The sequence below is a fragment of the Rhineura floridana genome, chromosome 5, assembly GCF_030035675.1.
Source record: "Rhineura floridana isolate rRhiFlo1 chromosome 5, rRhiFlo1.hap2, whole genome shotgun sequence".
NCBI lineage: Eukaryota > Metazoa > Chordata > Lepidosauria > Squamata > Rhineuridae > Rhineura > Rhineura floridana.
In genome coordinates this window covers 182910884-182930772 of record NC_084484.1, presented here as the reverse complement: position 1 = coordinate 182930772, position 19889 = coordinate 182910884, and the positions used below count along the sequence as shown (strand labels likewise).

The 19889-nt window shown below is 46.3% G+C and overlaps 1 protein-coding gene across 4 annotated transcripts in view; it reads right to left on the bottom strand.

The window, feature by feature from the left end:
- Positions 1-19889, bottom strand: part of RELT (RELT TNF receptor) — an 86834-nt gene that overhangs the window by 27262 nt on the left and 39683 nt on the right. For 2 of the 4 annotated variants that reach the window (XM_061629073.1, XM_061629075.1), the window contains exons 1-4: positions 13250-13303; positions 13051-13133; positions 7966-8073; positions 5925-6103 (exon numbers count right to left, since the gene is read on the bottom strand). In XM_061629073.1, the coding sequence (XP_061485057.1) occupies positions 5925-6103; positions 7966-8073; positions 13051-13133; positions 13250-13274 (395 nt within the window). In that variant the 5' untranslated portion in view covers positions 13275-13303. Of the gene's footprint in view, positions 1-5924; positions 6104-7965; positions 8074-13050; positions 13134-13249; positions 13304-19889 lie in introns of those variants that run through there. The other 2 variants (XM_061629076.1, XM_061629077.1) reach the window with 1 other exon arrangement.

The following is a 19889-nucleotide window of genomic DNA, read 5'->3' as shown; positions in this document are numbered from 1 at the left end:
TATTTTAAAAAAAGTTCTTATGAGCAAATTGAACAGCAAATTTCTCTCAGCATACACATTTTGGTACGTACTTTTTGCATAATAGACACATCTTTGCAAGCACTTTCCATAATATAATGCATTTTATAGGTTATTTTCACAAAAATATGCACACTATATCCTAGTGTATGTTCTTTATACACCTGACTTGGCTGAAGCACTGCACAGCAAAATTTGGAGATGTGAAAATTTCAAAGGATGGCTGTGTTTCAGTTCTCAGATTGTTTTGGGAAGTGTGAATTTGGTAGGTTTACCTTTAAATGCAAACTGAACTGGATTCCTCCCCTGTCCCTATTTCCAACCCAGGGATTGAAACCAGAGCCACAAATGTAGACACACGAGCTTGCTCCGATTCTCTGATACTGAACACATCAGTACAGGGGGAAAAAGAGGCGCAACACCTCCTAGAAGGCCAGCCTATAAATGCTCTCATTTTAAGGAGAATAGCTACGTAGTGTGGGCCTCAGGTTATAATACCTCTAAAAATATTAATTTATATCTGACACTGACATGGAGCTCCCAGAGCCATCCACAGCATGATCAGTCCATGCCTATTGAGCTTCAGCACTGCTGCAGGACCAGCTGCCCCCAGACCTTGCTTCGGGCTGCTGTTTGAAATCCTGTGATCCTTATCATCATCAGCTGACATCCCCAGGAATGTTATGCATTTATGCTGGACAGAATTAGAGGCCACTGAGCCCTGAGGCTAAGGGCTCAACGTCAATGTCAACAAGGACATTGAACTTGTCAAGGATTATCAATACCTCGGCACAGTCATTAACCAAAATGGAGAAATCAGAAGAAGGCTAGGACTGGGGAGGGCAGCTATGAGAGAACTAGAAAAGGTCTTCAAATGCAAAGATGTATCACTGAACACCAAAGTCAGGATCATTCAGACCATGGTATTCCCGATCTCTATGTATGGATGTGAAAGTTGGACAGCGAAAAAAGCAGATCAGAGTACTTCTTTACTCAGCGCATAGTTAAACTATGGAATTTGCTCCCACAAGATGCAGTAATGGCCACCAGCTTGGATGGCTTTAAAAGAAGATTAGACAAATTCATGGAGGACAGGGCTATCAATGGCTACTAGCCATGATGGCTGTGCTGTGCCACCCTAGTCAGAGGCAGCATGCTTCTGAAAACCAGTTGCCGGAAGCCTCAGGAGGGGAGAGTGTTCTTACACTCGGGTCCTGCTTGCGGGCTTCCCCCAGGCACCTGGTTGGCCACTGTGAGAACAGGATGCTGGACTAGATGGGCCACTGGCCTGATCCAGCAGGCTCTTCTTATGTTCTTATGTTCAGAGAAAAATCAATTCATTCGAAATGTGGTGTTGGAGGGGAGCTTTGCGCATACCATGGACAGTGAACAAGACAAATAATTGGGTGTCAGAACAAATTAAACCAGAACTGTCACTAGAAGCTAAAATGATGAAATTGAGGTTATCATACTTTGGACACATAACGAGAAGACAAGATTCACTAGAAAAGACAATAATGCTGGGAACAACAGAAGGGAGTAGAAAAAGAGGAAGGCCAAACAAGAGATGGATTGATTCCATAAAGGAAGCCACAGACCTGAACTTACAAGATCTGAACAGGGTGGTTCACGATGGATGCACCTGGAGGTCGCTGATTCATAGGATCGCCATAAGTCGTAATCGACTTGAAGGCACATAACAACAAGCCCTGAAGTAATGGAGGCTCATCCACTCACCAGCCCCAGACAGCTCAGCTTGCTATACAATCCGGATCACTGATTTTGACACTGGGTTCTTTCCCATAGTAAAAGACAAAGAAAAGAAATGGTGGCACAGCTACTCAATGAGGAAGGCAAAATGATAACAGATGACAAAGAAAAGGCAGAAGTGCTCAATTCCTACTTTCGCTCAGTCTTCTCCCAAAAAAGGGTCTATGACCCTCCCGGGAAACATGAAGTAGAAGGGGCAGAATTGGAGCTTGAGCTTGACAGACAAACAGTCAAGGAATACCTAATCACTTTGAATGAGTTCAAATCGGCAGGGCCCGATAAACTGCATCCTAGAGTATTGAAGGAACTGGCTGAAGAACTCTCAGAACCGCTGTCTATTATCTTTGCGAAATCGTGGAGGACTGGTGAAGTGCCGGATGACTGGAGGAGAGCTAATGTTGTCCCTGTCTTCAAAAAGGACAAAAAGGAGGAAGCAGGGGAATACAGACCAGTCAGCCTAACATCAATCCCTGGAAAAACTCTGGAGCAGATTATAAAGCAGTCAGTCTGTAAGCACCTTGAAAGCAATGAGGTGATTACTAGGAGCCAACATGGATTTATGAAGAACAAATCCTGCCAAACAAATCTTATCTTGTTTTTTGATCAGGTAACCTCCCTGGTAGACTGTGGGAAAGCTGTGGACCTAATATATCTCGACTTCAGCAAAGCTTTTGACAAAGTGCCCCATGATATTCTGATTAGCAAACTAGCTTATTGTGGGCTGGATGGAACAACTATCAGGTGGATCCACAGTTGGCTCCAGAATCGTACTCAAAGAGTGCTTATCAATGGTTCCTTCTCAAACTGGGGGAAAGTAACGAGTGGGGTACCACAGGGCTCGGTCCTGGGCCCAGTGCTCTTCAACATTTTTATTAATGACTTGGATGAGGAGGTACAGAGCATGCTTATCAAATTTGCAGATGATACAAAATTGGGGGGCATAGCTAATACCGTGGAAGACGAAAAGAAACTTCAAAGGGACCTTGATAGGCTGGAGCATCGGGCTGAAAACAACAGAATGAAATTCAACAGGGATAAATGCAAAGTTCTACACTTAGGAAAAAGAAACCAAATGGACAGTTATAAGATGGTGAATACTTGGCTCAGTCATACGACATGTGAGAAGGATCTTGGAATTGTCGTTGATCACAAGCTGAATTTGAGTCAATAGTGTGATGTGGCTGCAAAAAAGGCAAATGCTATATTAGGCTGCATTAACAGAAGTATAGTTTCCAAATCGTGTGAAGTATTAGTTCCCCTCTATTTAGCACTGGTTACGCCTCATCTTGAATACTGTCTCCAGTTCTGGTCTCCACACTTCAAGAAGGATGCAGACAAACTGGAACAGGTTCAGAGAAGGGCAACAAGGATGATCAGGGGACTAGAAACAAAGCCCTATGAGGAGAGATTGAAAGAACTGGGCATGTTTAGTCTGGAGAATAGAAGACTGAGGGAAGATATGATAGCACTCTTCAAGTACATGAAAGGTTGTCACTCAGAGGAGGGCCGGGATCTCTTCTCAATCATCCCAGAGTGCAGGACACTCAATGGGCTCAAGTTGCAGGAAGCCAGATTTCAACTGGACATCAGGAAAAACTTCCTAACTGTTAGAGCCATACAACAATGGAACCAATGACCAAGAGAGGTAGTGGGCTCTCCAACACTGGAGGCCATCAAGAGGCAGCTGGACAGCCATCTGTCAGGAATGCTTTGACTTGGATTCCTGCATTGAGCAGGGGGTTGGACTTGATGGCCTTATGGACCCCTTCCAACTCTACTATTCTATGATTCTATGAAAATGTATTACAGTTTAAGAACAGAAGAGCCTTGCTGAATCAGGTGAAAGGCCCACCACGTCTAGCATCGTGTTCTCACAGTGGTCAACGAGATGCCTCAGTTGAAAACCTCCAAGGATGATCTGAGCGCAAGAGCATTTTCCATAAATTTTTCCAGAATCTGGTATTCAGAGGCCTCCAACTGTGGAGGCAGAACGTAGTCATCATGGCTAGTAGCCACTAATAGCCTTATCCTCCCTGAATTTATCTAATTCTCTTTTAAAGCTATCCAAGTTGGTGGCCATCATTAGTGGTTTCTTGATGAAGATTGACAATGGCATTGAACTCTTTCAGGGAAGATGCTTCCAACGACCTTCATTACCAACTTTCCCTCTGCAATGCAGAGTCACACAGAAAGCGTGTGCATGTTCAATCCACGGAGGGGGGGAATGGCAATGCCCTGTGATGTTTTCTCTCCCCCAACACCAAATCCTTTGCAACACACAACAGCTCCTTGGCAGACACACTGCACAAATCACCTCAAGCTACCTGCTCGGTAATCACTTTTCCGTGGAAAGGATTCCCGGAATGTGGAAATTTGCAAACCACCAACATGGCATGCCGCAACCAACAGTGGTCACGGAAGAGAGCAGTGCTTACCGAGCAGACAGCCTGAGGGGACTCATTCAAGAAAGCCAAGCTTTCTGTGGAGGAAGTCAAAATTCCCCTGCTAATCTGATTTTGGAGGAAAGCTCTTTTGAACCCTCAGCTCTGAAATCCACCAAACTTTAAACAAAACCCATTGCTAAGCCAACCCAGAGGAAATTTAATAGGGATAATTGTTGCACTACCGAACATCTTGTCCCAGGATGTTAGCTCAGATATATTTTGCTGCTATATCACATGATCTAATCCCCTTGTAGTGTTGCTTAGGAGGCTGGATCACTCCCTTGCATCACTGGCACCCCAAAATATCTTGGGCTGTCCCCAAGAGGTGCCCTTCCACATGTAGAAGGCAGCTTCTGCACTCAAAAAGGTCACTGCATGTTATGTGCTATGAGCAGAGGGGGGACACCTGTGGCCTTCCGGATGTTGCTGGACTACAACTCCCATCATCCCTGACCACTGGCCATGGCTCAACCACATCTGGAGGGCCACAGGTCTCCCGCCTTGGGTGCGCATAACATTGAGCTGGATGGACCAATGGCCTGACTCAATATAAGGCAGCGTCCGAGTTTAATCTGAACAGGAGGTGGGGGTGGGAGGGGCCTCAGGCCCAGTGCTCAAATGTGTCCTGCCAGACCTCTCTATCTGGTCCTTGGGACTTTCCCCAGGCTGCACCCCGCAAAGTCCCTGCTCCTCACCCTTCTTGAGTGTTTTTGCCTGGCTGCAGTGTGTCCGTGAACTGTGATCACACCTCTTGCTTGCCGAGATGGAGAGGGTGTGTATGTGTGTGTGTCTGGCCACAACCAGTTTTGCTAGATCCACTCAGAGCATCTGCTTTGCATGCAGAAGGTCCCAGGTAGAGCTGGGAATGCCCCCTGCCTGAAATTCTGGAAAGCCGCCAGCAGTCTGTGCAGACAATATGGAGGTGGACTGCCTTCAAGTTGATCCTAGGGTTTTCATGGTAAGCGGTATTCCGAGGGGGTTTCCCATTGCCTCCCTCTGAGGCTAGTCCTCCCCAGCTGGCCAGGGCCTGCTCAGCTTGCCACAGCTGCACAAGCCAGCCCCTTCTTTGTCCGCAACTGCCAGCTGGGGGGTAACTGGGCTCTCTGGCACTATGCAGCTTGCCCACGGCTGCACAGGTGGCAGGGCACGTCACCCCTGAGCTACTCCCTGTGGGGTGATCTTTAGCTAGCCCTTGACGCCCAGGAGACACTAGTGGGGATTTGAACTCACAGACTCTGGACTCCCAGCCAGGCTGCCCTCCCCACTGTGCTATACCAGCTGTTTACAATACAGAGGTAGATAGGCCAAAGATCAGACTCAGAGTAAGGCTGGTTCTTATACTCGCCATCAGTTCCATAATTTGGGGGACTCAGTATAAGGCAGCTTCCTATGTTCCTGGCATGCGGCCCCCAGAATGTTGCCAGTGAAGGAATTTGGCCCTAGAGCAGAGAAAGGTTCCCCAACGAAGCAAAGTCAAAATCCAAATATTGGAAATTTGCCAGAATGTCAAATCTGTGCAAAACTTCATTCTGGCTCTAGTGGACCATGCAGTTGTGCTGTCAAGGAAATTGCATCTGACACTCGGTGCTTGTCAGAGAGATGCAGCTCTGCTGCTCCCAGCACAGGAGGGTTTGGCGCAGGTTTGTCAGCCCTGCAAGAGAACAGACAGCAAAGCAAATAAGCATCATTTACCCAGGCACGCAGTCCCCACACAAGGTGTCTGCCATTGCTGTCCCAGGGCTGGCACGGACTCTCCTCTTGGTTTCACAGTGGGCATGCGATGCACAGCGTTCCAGCCCATAGCTGGAAGAGAAGGAGTCTGCCGAACAAGCCTTGCACATCAGCCCCAGTCCTTTCCCATAGCCACATTTCTATGGGAGGAAAAAATCAGACAAAAGCAGAGTGAGATGCCGTCACACATCAGGCAACAATGCTCTTTTCATCATATTCCCCCCATCATTCAATCCATTGGCAAGACGGTTGTGATGCCATGGAATCTTCATGAAAACGGAAGCATCCGGAGGAAAGGTGAGCGGTGGCATCACTAGCGGGAGTGCGGGGGGGTGCGGACCTCCAGTGTGCGCCCTCCCAGGGTCATGGACGAGGTTGCTGGGCTTGCGTGTGTGCGCCTGCGTGCGCGCACTCGAGGCCAGCCAACCTGTCTATGCCCCTGGGAGGACGTGGGCTGGAGGGGCACCCAGCCGCAGAAGGCCTGGGAACGCCGGCGCACCTCCCTTGCCCCGCCGACGCTGCTCCCGCTCTCGTCCGCCCGCCCACCCGCCTCCGAGGAGGAGTCGGCGCAGCCTTGCCAGGCAATGGCGTGGGGTGGCTCTGGGTGTCACCCCCCTCATAGTGACACCCGGGTGCGGGCCGCACCCTCCGCACCCCGGTAGGGACACCCTTGAAGGTGAGAGGGTTAGTTATTTAAAGCTGGATTCTGCTCTTGCACATTGCAAACACAGAAGCACGAAATGCATGAGATTCCCGTGCTGAGGTTCACATTACCCTTTTTGCTGTCACCACTCTTTGATTTCCCACTTCTATCTTCTGTCGGATTTGAGATGTAGAAGCAGGAAATCTGATTTGAAATTAAGATGCTGTGGGGAAAAGCTGTGGTTTGGTTGTGCACTAGCTCACAGCCAGTGTGCAACTGAGGTACACAGTATGGTGCATGGCGCATGAGCTGATTCTGCACAGGCATACAGCTCCCTGGTCGGCCACCATATGCTTTTGGTGTAGGTTTGTGTATAATCTAAAAATCCAAAGTGACAGTGACTGTTAGGAAGAAAAAGAGGCAGTAAGGGATTTCCCCAAGCTTGATATAAATAGAGCAGGGCCTCTTTAGAAAAGGCACATTGCTACATGGCTGTGTTGTTTATAAAATACAGCTGCCTGGAGTTCCTTGTTAGGAGAAAACTGTGCTAATTGCAATGGCATTTTGGAAGTGAATGCTAACAAACCAGTTAGAAACGGTGGCTCAGCATGCCTCTCCAATTAGCCAGAGAAAGGCCTTTTCAGCTTAAGGAGCGCCATTCTGAAAATGAAATGCATGCTGCAACATAAAAGAAAACTAAAATTTGCGAGTGTAAAAACTTTGGGCTGTAGCTTTGTCAGTCACAGCTAATTGCCTGTTATGGGGTGAAAGCACATGATTAGGCAACTAGGATAACTGCTCACTCAGCATCCAAAACCAATAAAATATTTTTTTCTGAATTAAGCGTTTCCCCCTCTATGAACCTGGGATTGCTTTTTTAAAAATGTGAATGCATGTATTGTGAATGGAGGCTCTAAACAGGGCTGAATTTTCTCTGCATTAACATTAAAATTTAGAGCTGAGGGGCCAGCCAAATTCAGTGCTAAAATGTGTGGCCTGCATAAATTATGCAAATAATGTGCATAATTTATGGGAGATATAAATTCAGCAATCCCTCTAGCTTTGGAAATATGCATGGACATTGCCCACAAGTTCTTCAAGAGTAGTATCCATTTTTTCCAAGAGCAGCTTCACATTCATAGGGTCTAGAAACTTCATTTTAAATAAACGCATGAAAACGAACGCAGAGCTCCTTGGGAAGCTGAATTCTGCTCCCAAAAGAACATTCTTCATCCCCACCAAAAATAAAATCAAATCAGAGTTTAGCACAAATGCAGCTGGGTCATAGAAAGAAGACTCCATGCACAGAGACTCTCCTGCAAATTTGTATCAAGAGGCATCACAGATAAGTTTGCTTACTCTGTCTGGCTCCTCTCCTGGTGGACACCCCTCACAAGGGAGACAGCGGCCTTCAGCATTCCAGTACTCCTGACTTCCACATGCTTGTGCCTGATGCCAGAAGAAGGCCTGAAGAAAGGACATGGGAAAGCATTTGGCATCCTGACTTCCACACTGTTCGGGGGGCAGGGTTGTCCCAAGACACTTTGCTGCCAAAATTGTCCCACCCTTTCCCAACGCCACATACAACTAGATTGGCAAGTTTCTCTCCACACTGGTGAAAGGAGCGTGTCCTCCATTATACCTGAGGTTAGCTTAGGGGGCACAAGGCTCTGCCCTCCCTCCCCTCGCTGCTGTTCCCCACTTTCCGGCATCTGCCGCTTTACTCTGCCTAATGGTCGAGCCGGCCCTGTCAGAGGAAGAAGCACCACAAGCCTAATGAGGCACGTCAGGACTACCCACAATCCTGTTTGGGGACTATTAGAGGTGTGCGTGCATGCTTAGATCCAAAATAAAAATGAAAAAGTTACTTCTGCCTTGAATTAGTATCAAGGTTGTGGTATATTGGTATGGAAAGGGTTAAAAGATTGGCGGCAACGATTGCTCCTCCTAAGACTCAGCGGCTGGGAGTTATGCTTTGAATGCGTGTTTCAGCCCTCTACCAGTCCAGTTCTGCGTAAGCCGGACTCAGAGCTAGTCCTGTGTGTGTGTGTGTGTGTGTGTGTGTGTGTGTGTGTGTGAGTGTGTGTGTGTGTGTGTGTGAGTGTGAGTGAGTGAGTGAGTGAGTGAGTGAGTGAGTGAGTGAGTGAGTGAGTGAGTGAGTGAGTGAGTGAGTGAGTGATGTGGCTTCAAGTCAATTTCGACTTATGGCAACCCTATGAATCAGCGACCTCCAATAGCATCTGTTATAAACCACCCTGTTCAGATCTTGTAAGTTCAGGTCTGTGGCTTCCTTTATGGAATCAATCCATCTCTTGTCTGGCCTTCCTCTTTTTCTACTCCTGTTTATCACCTATTTAATAAAGCAACTGCTCTGACGTTCTCTTGGAGTCGGCTATGGTGCATGGTTAACAGGAAGGCGAACAACCTCATGCATAGATGCAAGGGAGGTTCTTTCTTACCATTAAGAGCTGTCTTCCACTGGAAAGAGTTCCTGGAAGCATAGAGGCCAGGGAGAGGGCCTGCTGTTGGAATCCAACTCCCCCCGGGCACACTAAAGGGTCATATAAGAAAGTACTTCTCCACACAGTGCTTAGTTAAACTGTGGCACTCGCTCCCAAGGAGTGAATAAATTCAGGGAGGACAATACTCTCCCTCCTGAAATATGGGAAGCCCCATCGGTATTGGCATATTCCACCAGCTCTGGAAGACACATCTCTTTGGACAAACACCCCCCTGTTCTCATGACTTGAGCCTCCTCTTCAAATTGTTTTAAATAATTATGCTGGTTCAATGGGGTCGTTTTATTGTGTATTTTAATTATAGATTTTTTAAATGTTTTGATGAAATTGTTTTATTGTGTATTTTAAATATGAATGAATGAAGTCTTTATTGTTCAGAGCCATAGGCTACCACAATTAAACAGATATAAAAAGAAGATACAAAATACATATTAAAAACAATAAAACACAGTTCAACATCATAGAGTGGAAAAGCAGCGGTACAGTTCAAATAAAAATTCATTCATTCATTCATTCATTCATTTTAAATATGTGTTGATATATTTTTATAATTGGTTTTACATTTGTAAACTGCTGAGAAGTCATCTTGGAAAATAAAAGGTATAATAACAATAACAACAATAATAAGCTATTAATGGCTATTAGCCATGATGGCTACTTTCTGCCTCCACTTTCGGAGGCAATAACAGTTGCTGGAAATCACAGGAGGGGAGAGAGCTCTTCCATTCAGGTATTGCTTGCGGGCTTCCCAAAAGAGGTGTATGGTTGCCCACTGTGAGAACAGGATGCTGGACTAGATGGGCCACTGGCCTGATCCAGCAATAGGACTTTTCTTACACTTTTATGAACTGCTCACCACTAATGCAGAGAGTCTGCTCCTATTAAATGCTAGCGTATCTAGCGTTAAGGGACATAGTAGGCACAAGTTTGGAAACTGGAGCACTGTAAATGATTTCCACAAATTACAGCATTGCAGATTGTGAAAGTAAACCTTCCATCCTCTGACTCAGTAAAAAACCCAACAACGACAAAAAAGCAAACCCAAGCAAACTAAAACAGGACTAAAAAATGCAACAGTGCAGAAAATAAATGCCCAGGGAGCTGACCTTTCCACTTATCATGGTCACAATCCCTAAAACATGGACTGTTTCGGGGGAAAAAACCCCAAACTGGCAACAAGTCCCAACTTTCGTTGGGGCGGTCAACCGGTAACAGTGTCAGCAGGTGAAAGCGAGAGTTAAATACCAACTAGAAAATGGAACAGATCGGAAATGCCTCCCAAGGTCCCCATCTGGTGATATCTCACGTCCAGCCCATCAAGAGCAGAACAGAGTGTGACCCTGGGCTTCTGCGAAGGGGTGCGCGGGGGCTTGTTCATGTGACATGCAGCCTCATCCTGATCAAACAAGGGACCTCGGCTTCTTTTGCTGACTCAGTTTGCGATGCACAGTAACCAAGACTGCCTGGCTGCACCAAAATCTAACAGTGCTTGGGTGACTCTTCGGACTCTTTGGGTGAGGGTGGAAGCAAGCAAAGAAAATACTTATTGTCACCCTCTCCTATAAGTATTTATTTCTATAACAAGAAGTATAGGTTCTCACTAGGATCCAGCAACTTGTCCCAGGGTGCCTGCAAGAGGGATTCATGCACACTCGGGAATGTTGGGTGTGCATGATTAAAGTGGTTTAAAGTGTTTTGTTGCACTAGCACAACAAATTCCCTTTTTTTAAAAATTGGCCTTTTTGCAGTTTGGAGAGTGACAAGGAAATGCACAGAAAAGTGCAGTATGAAGGAAAGATTAATGGAAAGCAGGGATGGGTGAGAATTTAGATTCAGTTCGCATTTCAAGCAGAACTTATCAAATTTGCAGTTTATGAAACAATATGAGAACCGAAACACAGCCATCCTTCAAAATTCACATTTATTAGAATTTTGGGATGCAGTTTGCCAGCTAAACAACATCTACAAAAATGAACATATTAGGGGAAAGTGTGCATACAAATGAGTACATGAGTGAAAATAACAGGAAAAAAGGCATGGTGTGATGAGAAATGGCTGGCAAAAATGTGTCCCTTTCTCAAAACTGCCTCCAAAAATGAGTTTATTTGGAGAAATTTGCACAAAAACGGTGGAGAATTTTCATAAGGATTTTTCTTTTTAAAAAATCACAGATCGCTGCAGAGATGTAGAGGACTGAATTTAACATTGAAAAAATGAGAAACTGAGAGAACCGAAAGAGACAGATCGTTCCGTCCCTAATGGGAAGACGTGTAAACAAGCCACAAGCAAGTCAGATGAGTGCTCACTGTTGTACAGCCACCCTGTAAACAAATCAGAATGACTTCTCAATCAAGACTTAGGCCACATTTGCACCATGCATTTTTTCCACTGGGAAGTGTAGTTTGCGAAGGGTGCTGACAGGAGATTCCTATTCTCCTCACACAGCCACTCTCTTGATGCCCGTGTTCCTGAAGCAGCGTTTCATAGTGCTGAAAGTCTGCCTGCACCGGCAAGGGCTGACTCACTGCCAGTTGAAGATTACAGAGCAGCCTCCTGGCATAATGACTGTCCGGCCAGCTTTCTAGCGCATGTGGCAATGAAGGGTGTAGTTAAGATCACGTCGCTACCTGCCATTATGGTTATGTTTGCTTCCCCTAACATTTTCCCCTTGTTGGCCGGGATTTCATACATTGCCTGCCCCCTCAATCAAGAGTTTATTTTGGGAAAGAGGGTAACAGCAAAGTTCAGCTTGCCATTTAAGGGCAAAGGTGCCCTGGACTGATGGGCTCAAAAAGACTGAGTTTGCTGAAAGTTACCATCAAGGCCCATAATTCCTAAACTGTCTGCCAAGGAACATTCATGGGCCAGGAGAGAACTGCTAGAGCCACAATAAAGCTTTCAAAAATGAATAATTAGAATCTCTTGGAAGCCCAAAGCATTCATCCACAGAGGAGTCTACCACCTCCCCAGTGTGTCTCTGTATGCATTTCTTGTCCTGTACCTGGCCATTTCCAATCAATCTCTCCAGACAACAGGGTATAACTGTCTTGGGTATAACTGGAACATTTTATCACCCCTGAGGCAGAGAAGCAGAGAGATTGCCTATTCTCAGAGGAGGCAGGACAATGCCTCACTGTATGAGTCCCTGCTCTGCACTGGCCTCCTTCCCAAACCAGAAGGCACATCCAGAACAGTGGCTCATGGAGTACCAGAGGGGGCAGGGCTCCGCTGAGAGGGCCATTAATATACTCTAAGACAGGAATAGCCAACATGGTGCCCTCCAGATGTTGTTGGAAACCAAGTCCCAGCAGCCTCAGCTGGCATGGTCAATGGTCAGGGATGATGGGAGTTGTGGCAGAGAGATGGGGATGATGGGGGTGGCACAGAGAGAGAGAGAGAGAGAGAGAGAGAGAGAGAGAGAGAGAGAGAGAGAGAGAGAGAGATCTCATCCACTTTTGGCTCTGGCCCTGTTCACCACCAGCATGCAACCTTGAAAAAAATTCCCCCGAGATAATGTGGCCTTCAACAAGAGAAAAGTTCCCTGTCCCTGATTTATAGCCGTGCTGTGCTTGAGAGGCAGTAAGCAGCATGTGCACTGAAGCACCAGGCAGAACAGATGATCTCAGGCTGGCCTGGTTGCCTGTGACTGGTATGGATTACTTCCAACAGGGAATCTTTGATCGAAAGGGAAAAGATAGACAGAACCAGTACTTTCGTTCTTTCTTTGATTCTCCCCTCCCTTTTCCTTCTTTGATATGCCATCATCTCTTCAGGTTTACTACTCTCTTTGTTTTACTGAGTGGGTTTATTGGCAAAGCACATGGAGATTGCTGGTGGAAAAGCTGTAGGGCGGAAGGAGGCAGGGCCCACTCGCTGCACGTGGCAGCGGCTTCACCGTTTGTTACGCAAGAGAAATTGTACTTACTGTGAGGAGGCTGACAATTGAACAAAAATCCAGGGTCCTCTTCATCTTGAGGGGTCCCGTTCCAAAGCAACCGCAAAATGAGGCTGTGAGGGGCAGAGAACAGGGAAGTTACCGACAGGGGTCCAGCTAGCCTGGCAAATCTTTTTATACTCTCCTCAGATCGGGCTGTGGTCTCTTCTCTTTAATGATCTGTGTTTACCTCCATCCCACATCCCTCCTTCCATGCCGGCAGCTTCACAGTGTTATCTCTGCAAATTACAGCCAATTGCACAGGAAACTTAAATCAGCTGTGATTTGCGTTCAAGAAAAGGAAGCAAGAGGTGTGCAGACTTCCTCCCGCAGTGGGAGTCAAAAGTCTTTCCCTTCTAGGTTTGTTTACATGGGCTCAAGATGCTTTTGAAAGCATGAAATATCCCACAGCCTTCCAGCTCTGAAAGAAAGCTTCTCTACTATGACATAGAACGTAAGAGGATCCTTGCTGGATCAGATCAAAAGGTCTGTCTAGTCCCGCGTCCCATTTATCACAGTGGCCAACCTGAGTGCAATAGCACTCTCAATGCAGTTGTTCTCAATTGAATTTGATACTAGAGGTAGCACATAGCCATCATGGGTAATAGCGATGATAGCTTTAGCTTCCATCAATTTGGGCACTTTCCAGACTGTCACTGCTTTCAGGTAGAATTCAGTCACATACTGTCAAATTCAGGTGGCGCAGTTATAGTTGATTGGGAAGTCTTGCGCAACAAACCCGCTTCCCGAAAAGAACAGTAAAGAAAGTAACAGGAAGATACAACACTTGCCTTGATACATCACCTAACCTTCCCACAAACAATTCAGAACAAATGCTCATTACATAGCCAACCTAATCTAATCTCCGTGCAAATAAATCAGAATGAAAATAGGTTGTCTGGAAGCACCCTTTGTCACATCCAGGTGTGCAGAACTTATGGCCCTCCAAACATCCCTGGCCTTTGGCCATGCTTGCTAGGGCTGATGGGAGCTGTAGTTCAGAAACATCCGGAGGGCCAAAGGGTCCCCACACCAAGTCTTGTTGTTGTTATGTGCCTTCAAGTCGATTACGACTTATGGCAACCCTATGCATCAGCAACCTCCAAGAGCATCCGTCATCAACCACCCTGTTCAAATCTTGTAAGTTCAGGTCTGTGGCTTCCTTGATGGAATCAATCCATCTCTTGTTTGGCCTTCCTCTTTTTCTACTCCCTTCTGTTTTTCCCAGCATTATTGTCGTGTCTAGTGAATCATGTCTTCTCATGATGTGTCCAATGTATGATAACCTCAGCTTCATCATGCTAGTGACAGTTCTGGTTTAATTTGTTCTAACACCCAATTATTTGTCTTTTTTGCAGTCCATGGTATGCACAAAGCTCTCCTCCAGCACCACATTTCAAATGAGTTGATTTTTCTCTTATCTGCCTTTTTCACTGTCCAACTTTCACATCCATACATAGAGATCGGGCTAATTCTCTTATAAAGCCCTCCAAGTTGGTGACCATCACTGCATTTTGTAGGAGCAAATTCCTACAAAAGAAGCACTTCCTTTGGTCCGTGCTGAATCTTCCAACATTCAGCTTCACTGGATGACCTCATAGTATCCTAATTTTATGAGAGAAGGGGAGGGGGAAAAAAACTTCCTTACTGCTGAAAAAAGTGTGTCTCAATGCACAGAAGGGAAGTGGCCGAAGTGGCTTGCAGTTGTTTTCACAGGGCACAGCTTCACTACTGCTTCTCAATTCCCTGTCTCAGCTCAAGAAGATCCTGCTTAAGCAAATATGTGCAAATCAGCCTAATCTGGAGCATCTACATGGGTCACAAAAATGCAGTCTTTCCTGATGTTATTATAGAATCCAAGCAAACCAGAGCTCTAGTTTCTGGCTATAGACAATTCAACTCCCATCCCCGCCATGCAATGCTACAGCAACACGATGACAGCTTACGTGCCCCTCTGCAAGTTTCTTGCAAATAAGCAAAGAAGTTATTTTATCATTACATCGACCATCATCAGCTTTGTGCCCTCCAGATGTTTTGGACTAGAACCCCCATGGGAGTTGTAGTTCAAAACATCCAGAGTGTGCCAGGTTGGGAAAATGTATTCCAGTTTTCCAACACCAAAAGTAGGGCCAGCCCCCCAAAAGGACCGGCAGATTCTCTCTTAAGAACACCAAGTTCCCATTATAGCCCTACTGGAAGGGCTCTACAGTCTACAAGGCAGCCAATGCACCTAAAAGTCACCTCCAAAATAATTGCGCACGACTCTCTAAAAATAATATTCCACTGTCACTGCAGCTAACTTTGTGCCATTAAAACTGACCTCAGCCAACACGGCAATTGTAAAGAATGATCCACAGGAGGCTAATTGCACAGAAAAGAGCCCTCAATGAAATGCCGGAGATTCATTTAACTTGATTGATTTGCTCCCCGGAGGATCCCCCACCCTATCTGTCATACTTCTAACGCTATCAGACATGCTTTCGATACCAGGAGTCCCTGGCACCGCCTGGAATTGCATCCTGGGAACGGGGCCAGGAGCTGGAGCCAGTTTCTCTGTTATACCACTGAACGCTCATCCAGGGCACTGGCTGTTTGAGACACCATTGCCAAGGATAACGTCAAATTGCTCAAGTTTCAAGTCCTGAGGAGATCACAGCCCACACGGAAATACGAAACCAGTTTTGTCTACAGTAGGAAAGGGAACCTCAGACCTGGGGGTCAGGTTCGGCTCTCGAGGCCTCTCTGTCTGGCCCTTGGGACTCTCCCCAGCCTACATCTCCTCATCAGCCACCCCGCCTCCCCAGGCCATGCCCCTCACGAACCCTCCTTTGCTGCACCCTCCTCGTGGGTTTTTGTAGGGCTGGTGTGCGCCCCTGCACTCTGATCAGGCCTCCTGCTTGTCTGGATGGAGGGACAGAGGGGTGTGTGAGTAAAACAAGTATGTGGCACTAACAGAAATGTTTACATCGATCACCCTGCCCATTTTTCCCACCACACGTGGCCCTTGGAAGGTTGATCAGAAGGGAATGCGGCCCTCAGTCTAAAAAAGGTTCCCCACCCCTAGTCTAGAGCAAGTCATTCTGCAGGGAACGTTTTTCATTTCGTTTCTTTGAAATATTTATAAACTGCTAAACATTTAGGACTATGATAGCAGTGTGCAAAAAAAAAAAAAGACAGACAGTAAAACAGATAAAATTCATGTTTAAAAACCCCAACAAAAACCTTGCAACAAATTCCTGCCAGTGAATATTCTGGGAAGTTTTTAGCATATGATGCAAAGTACCGATTTCCTGTGCCTGCCTCATTTTGAGGGAGAGCACATTTCATAGCCTTCCCCAACCTGGTGCCCTCCGGATGTTGCTGGACTACAACTCGCATCCCCCCTGACCGTTGGCAAACCCCTCGGCTCCAAAGTGCTCCAGGAAAGCCTCTGTTGATGCTGCTCACCCTGGGAAAGAAGGGGTTAAAGAGTCCTTTGCCAAGTGGTGATTGGAGCTATCGCTGCTGGACCATTAGCATCAATCAATTGAGCAGGGCCTTACCGGAGAAAGAAGAGGTGGTTACCTGCCTTTCTCAAAAGGGGGCTCTTTGACCTTAAGGACCCGGAAACCAGACCAGAAACCAGCACGGCTGTGCTGGCAGGGGCTGATGGGAGCTGTAGTTCAAAACAGCTGGAAGGCACCAGATTAGTGAATAATACCATAAATAACCCGGTTCATAAGGCATCATGACGAACAGAAGACACGTTCTCAGTGGGACGCATCCCTTGTTTGCCCCTGGGGATCTATTCCTCTTCTGGGTAGCGGTTGCTTAACAACCTTAATCTAGCTCCTCATCTAGCATTTAATTACCTCATCCCCACACTTTTTTCCAGCCCTGGAAAATCAGAGGCAAATCGCTCAAAATTAATTAAGCACCCAAGGCTCCTATGGGAGAAGAATCCAGAGAAATGGAGGAGTCGCTGGACAAATGTGCCTTTTCTCAAAGAGGCTTGAAAAGGCATGAGGAGATTGCAAGGGCTGCATTAAAAAGGCAGGGTGGGGGCACCCTCTACCCATTCAAAGGCTGTGCACGTTTCTTGGACCTATTGATCATATTTTGTCCTCTGACGCAGTTTACACCGAGAGGCGTGCCAGTATCAAAACACACAGATCTGCCTTCCCAATGCACTATCCTAATTTGCCTCTGAAATCTTTTCTGGTACAGATAATATTTTTCTGACATCTCCTCTATCTGGAAACCTGGCAACGGCTTCCCTGCCTTGTCGTGTGTTGCACTGCAGGAAATGTTAAGGAACCCCAGTGCAGGATCTAGTCAGGCTGCAGCAGAGATTGTCTGAGTGGGCTTCTTCTCTGCAGGATGCTTCACAGATTGTTTAATCTGGCCCACTAACCTGTTCCACCAAAGAGCCTGCTTGTACTTCTGCATTTGGCCATATGCCCTGGCATCTCCCCAGCCAAAATGAATGCTTCAAAACCAGAGCTTGGAAGATTACTTTTAAAAAGTAATAAATTACAGTTACATAGCCCAGAAAAGTAGTAATTACCGCTACAATTACAATAGCTCTGAAAGTAACTGATTACTTTACTTTTCCTCCAAAGTAATCACTACAATTACATTTCAGTTACTTTAAAAATGCCTACAAGGTGCTGGCCTTGGCTGCTGCGCATCTAAGTAGCCTAAGACAACATTAAAAATAAACAAACACATACAGAGGTAGTAGAATAATTATTTTTATTCATAAGATAGCAATGGTGGTCTCTCTGCTGGTAAGGGTGGTGGGGAGGGAGGCTGAGGCCACTACTCAGATCGTTGCACGACAAACCAAGTGCAACCCACCCTCAGCCAGCAAGCATAATCTCTCTCACTTAACCACCTCCCAGACCCTGCCCTGCCACCAACTAAGGGACACTCACTCAAGCAAACATTTTCCCCTGAGATGCAAAAAAGTTAAAATACTGCAAATGCAGCACAGTAACCAGAGAGGGTGGTGGAGGCCACTTTGTGTACCAAGTGCAAACACAGTATTCATTCTCTCTCTCTCTCTCTCTTTCTCTCTCTCTCTCGCACGCACGCACGCACATTGTCATCTTTCACCTCCACAGTTCTTTCTCTCCATTCTGCTGCTGCCTCCTTCCCCTCCTTTATCCATGTTCTTGACCTCCGGATGCTTTTTCCCTCCACTCCATTCTTCACCACCACTATTCATTTTTTAAAAATAATTGTTTTCTCCACTCCACCCCGTCTCACTCTCCGCCTCCTCCCTCATCGCCTCCTACCCACCCACAGAGCATGAGGAAAGAGCGACACTGCACAGAAGCCCAGTTTGAGGCACATGATTTTCATCCACAAATCAGAGAAGCAGATGATTTCCCCTGCCACCCCCCAAGTAATGCCCAAAAGTAATTCTGGAAACGTTACAATTACTCCACAAAAGTAGTAAAATTACTCCTAGTTCTATTACAGTCAAAATGTAAAGGAATTACCCACTCGTTACTCAAAAAAGTAATGAATTACAAGTAATTCGTTACTTGTAACTAGTTACTTCCAAGCTCTGTTCAAAACAGCCATATGCACCCATGCCAGACTCTCAGCTTTGCTTGCTTTCATGGAAGATCACTTTTAAAGGCAACATGGCACTCGTCAGTTAACCTTGTACATGCTGAAGCCTTGTTTTCTGGTTTTTTTAAAAATATATTTAACATAGCCTGCTCATGCACCTTTACACAGCAGGCTAAAAAGTAGAAGGTGAAGAAAGTTATAGACATGGAGTTAGCGACTGGCAAAAGCATAGTTTTGTCATGCCAGGCTGCTGTTATGAAATCAGGATCTGTTATTATATAACATTAATTTTAATATTATTTTACTGTAAATAATAGCAGCAGCACTAGTACTCAAGGTAACACTACCCCATGAGAGGTTGCTACCGTGAAATCAACACCTAACCATTTCCCTGCAGGAATAACATCTGAGAACATGAGCCCACGCCGATCACAGCAGCTCTGCCGGGGGACCCTCTCCGTCAAAAAGCAGTGCCCTTAATTAGGCTCCATCCAAGAAAACGTTTGCTTAAGCACCCTCAGCTGTCAGGATAAAACTGGCAGGCATGGCCAGTCCCAGCCAGCCAGCCTCTAGGGAAGAGAGGTCTCATTTCGCCTACCTAGCAATGGCTTCCTGCCAAGGATGCTGTGTAAACACAACCCCTTCTCCAGAGAGGTTGATACAAGGGAAAGGGAAAGATGTACTACAGGCTTATTTGGAGGGGTGCGTTGAAGAGAAAGGGGAATCAAGGGGAGGCTTTTGTCCTACAGCCAGTGCTGGCTGGTGGCTCCATGTCTATGGGGCAATGGAATCCACTCCGGATTTTAATCTGAACTTCCAAGGAGCTCTCCAAGGTGCTTTCACTGCCTACAGCCGATGAAGACTGGAGAACTACTGTGCACATTCCCTTGCTACATTGCCCTAAGTACCGTACACAGGAGGCTGCCTTACACCAAGTCAGACCATTGGTCCATATAGCTCAGTACTGTCTACACTGACTGGCAGTGGCTCTCCAGGATTTCAGGCAGGAGCCTCTCCCAGCCCTGCCTGGTGATGCTGTGGAACTCAACCAGTGACCTTCTGCACGCAAAGCAGGTGCTTTGCCACCAATGAGCTACGGACCTTTCGCTCCAAGATCAGAGACACCATGAACACCAGTCGCTGGGGAACAGCAATGGGAGAGAGCTGTGGCCCTTGTGTCCTGGTGACTGTGGGAAACGATGTTGGATTAGGTGCCCTGTCAGATGTTTCAAAGGATGGGGTATTGGTCTCAAAATAGTAATAAGCTA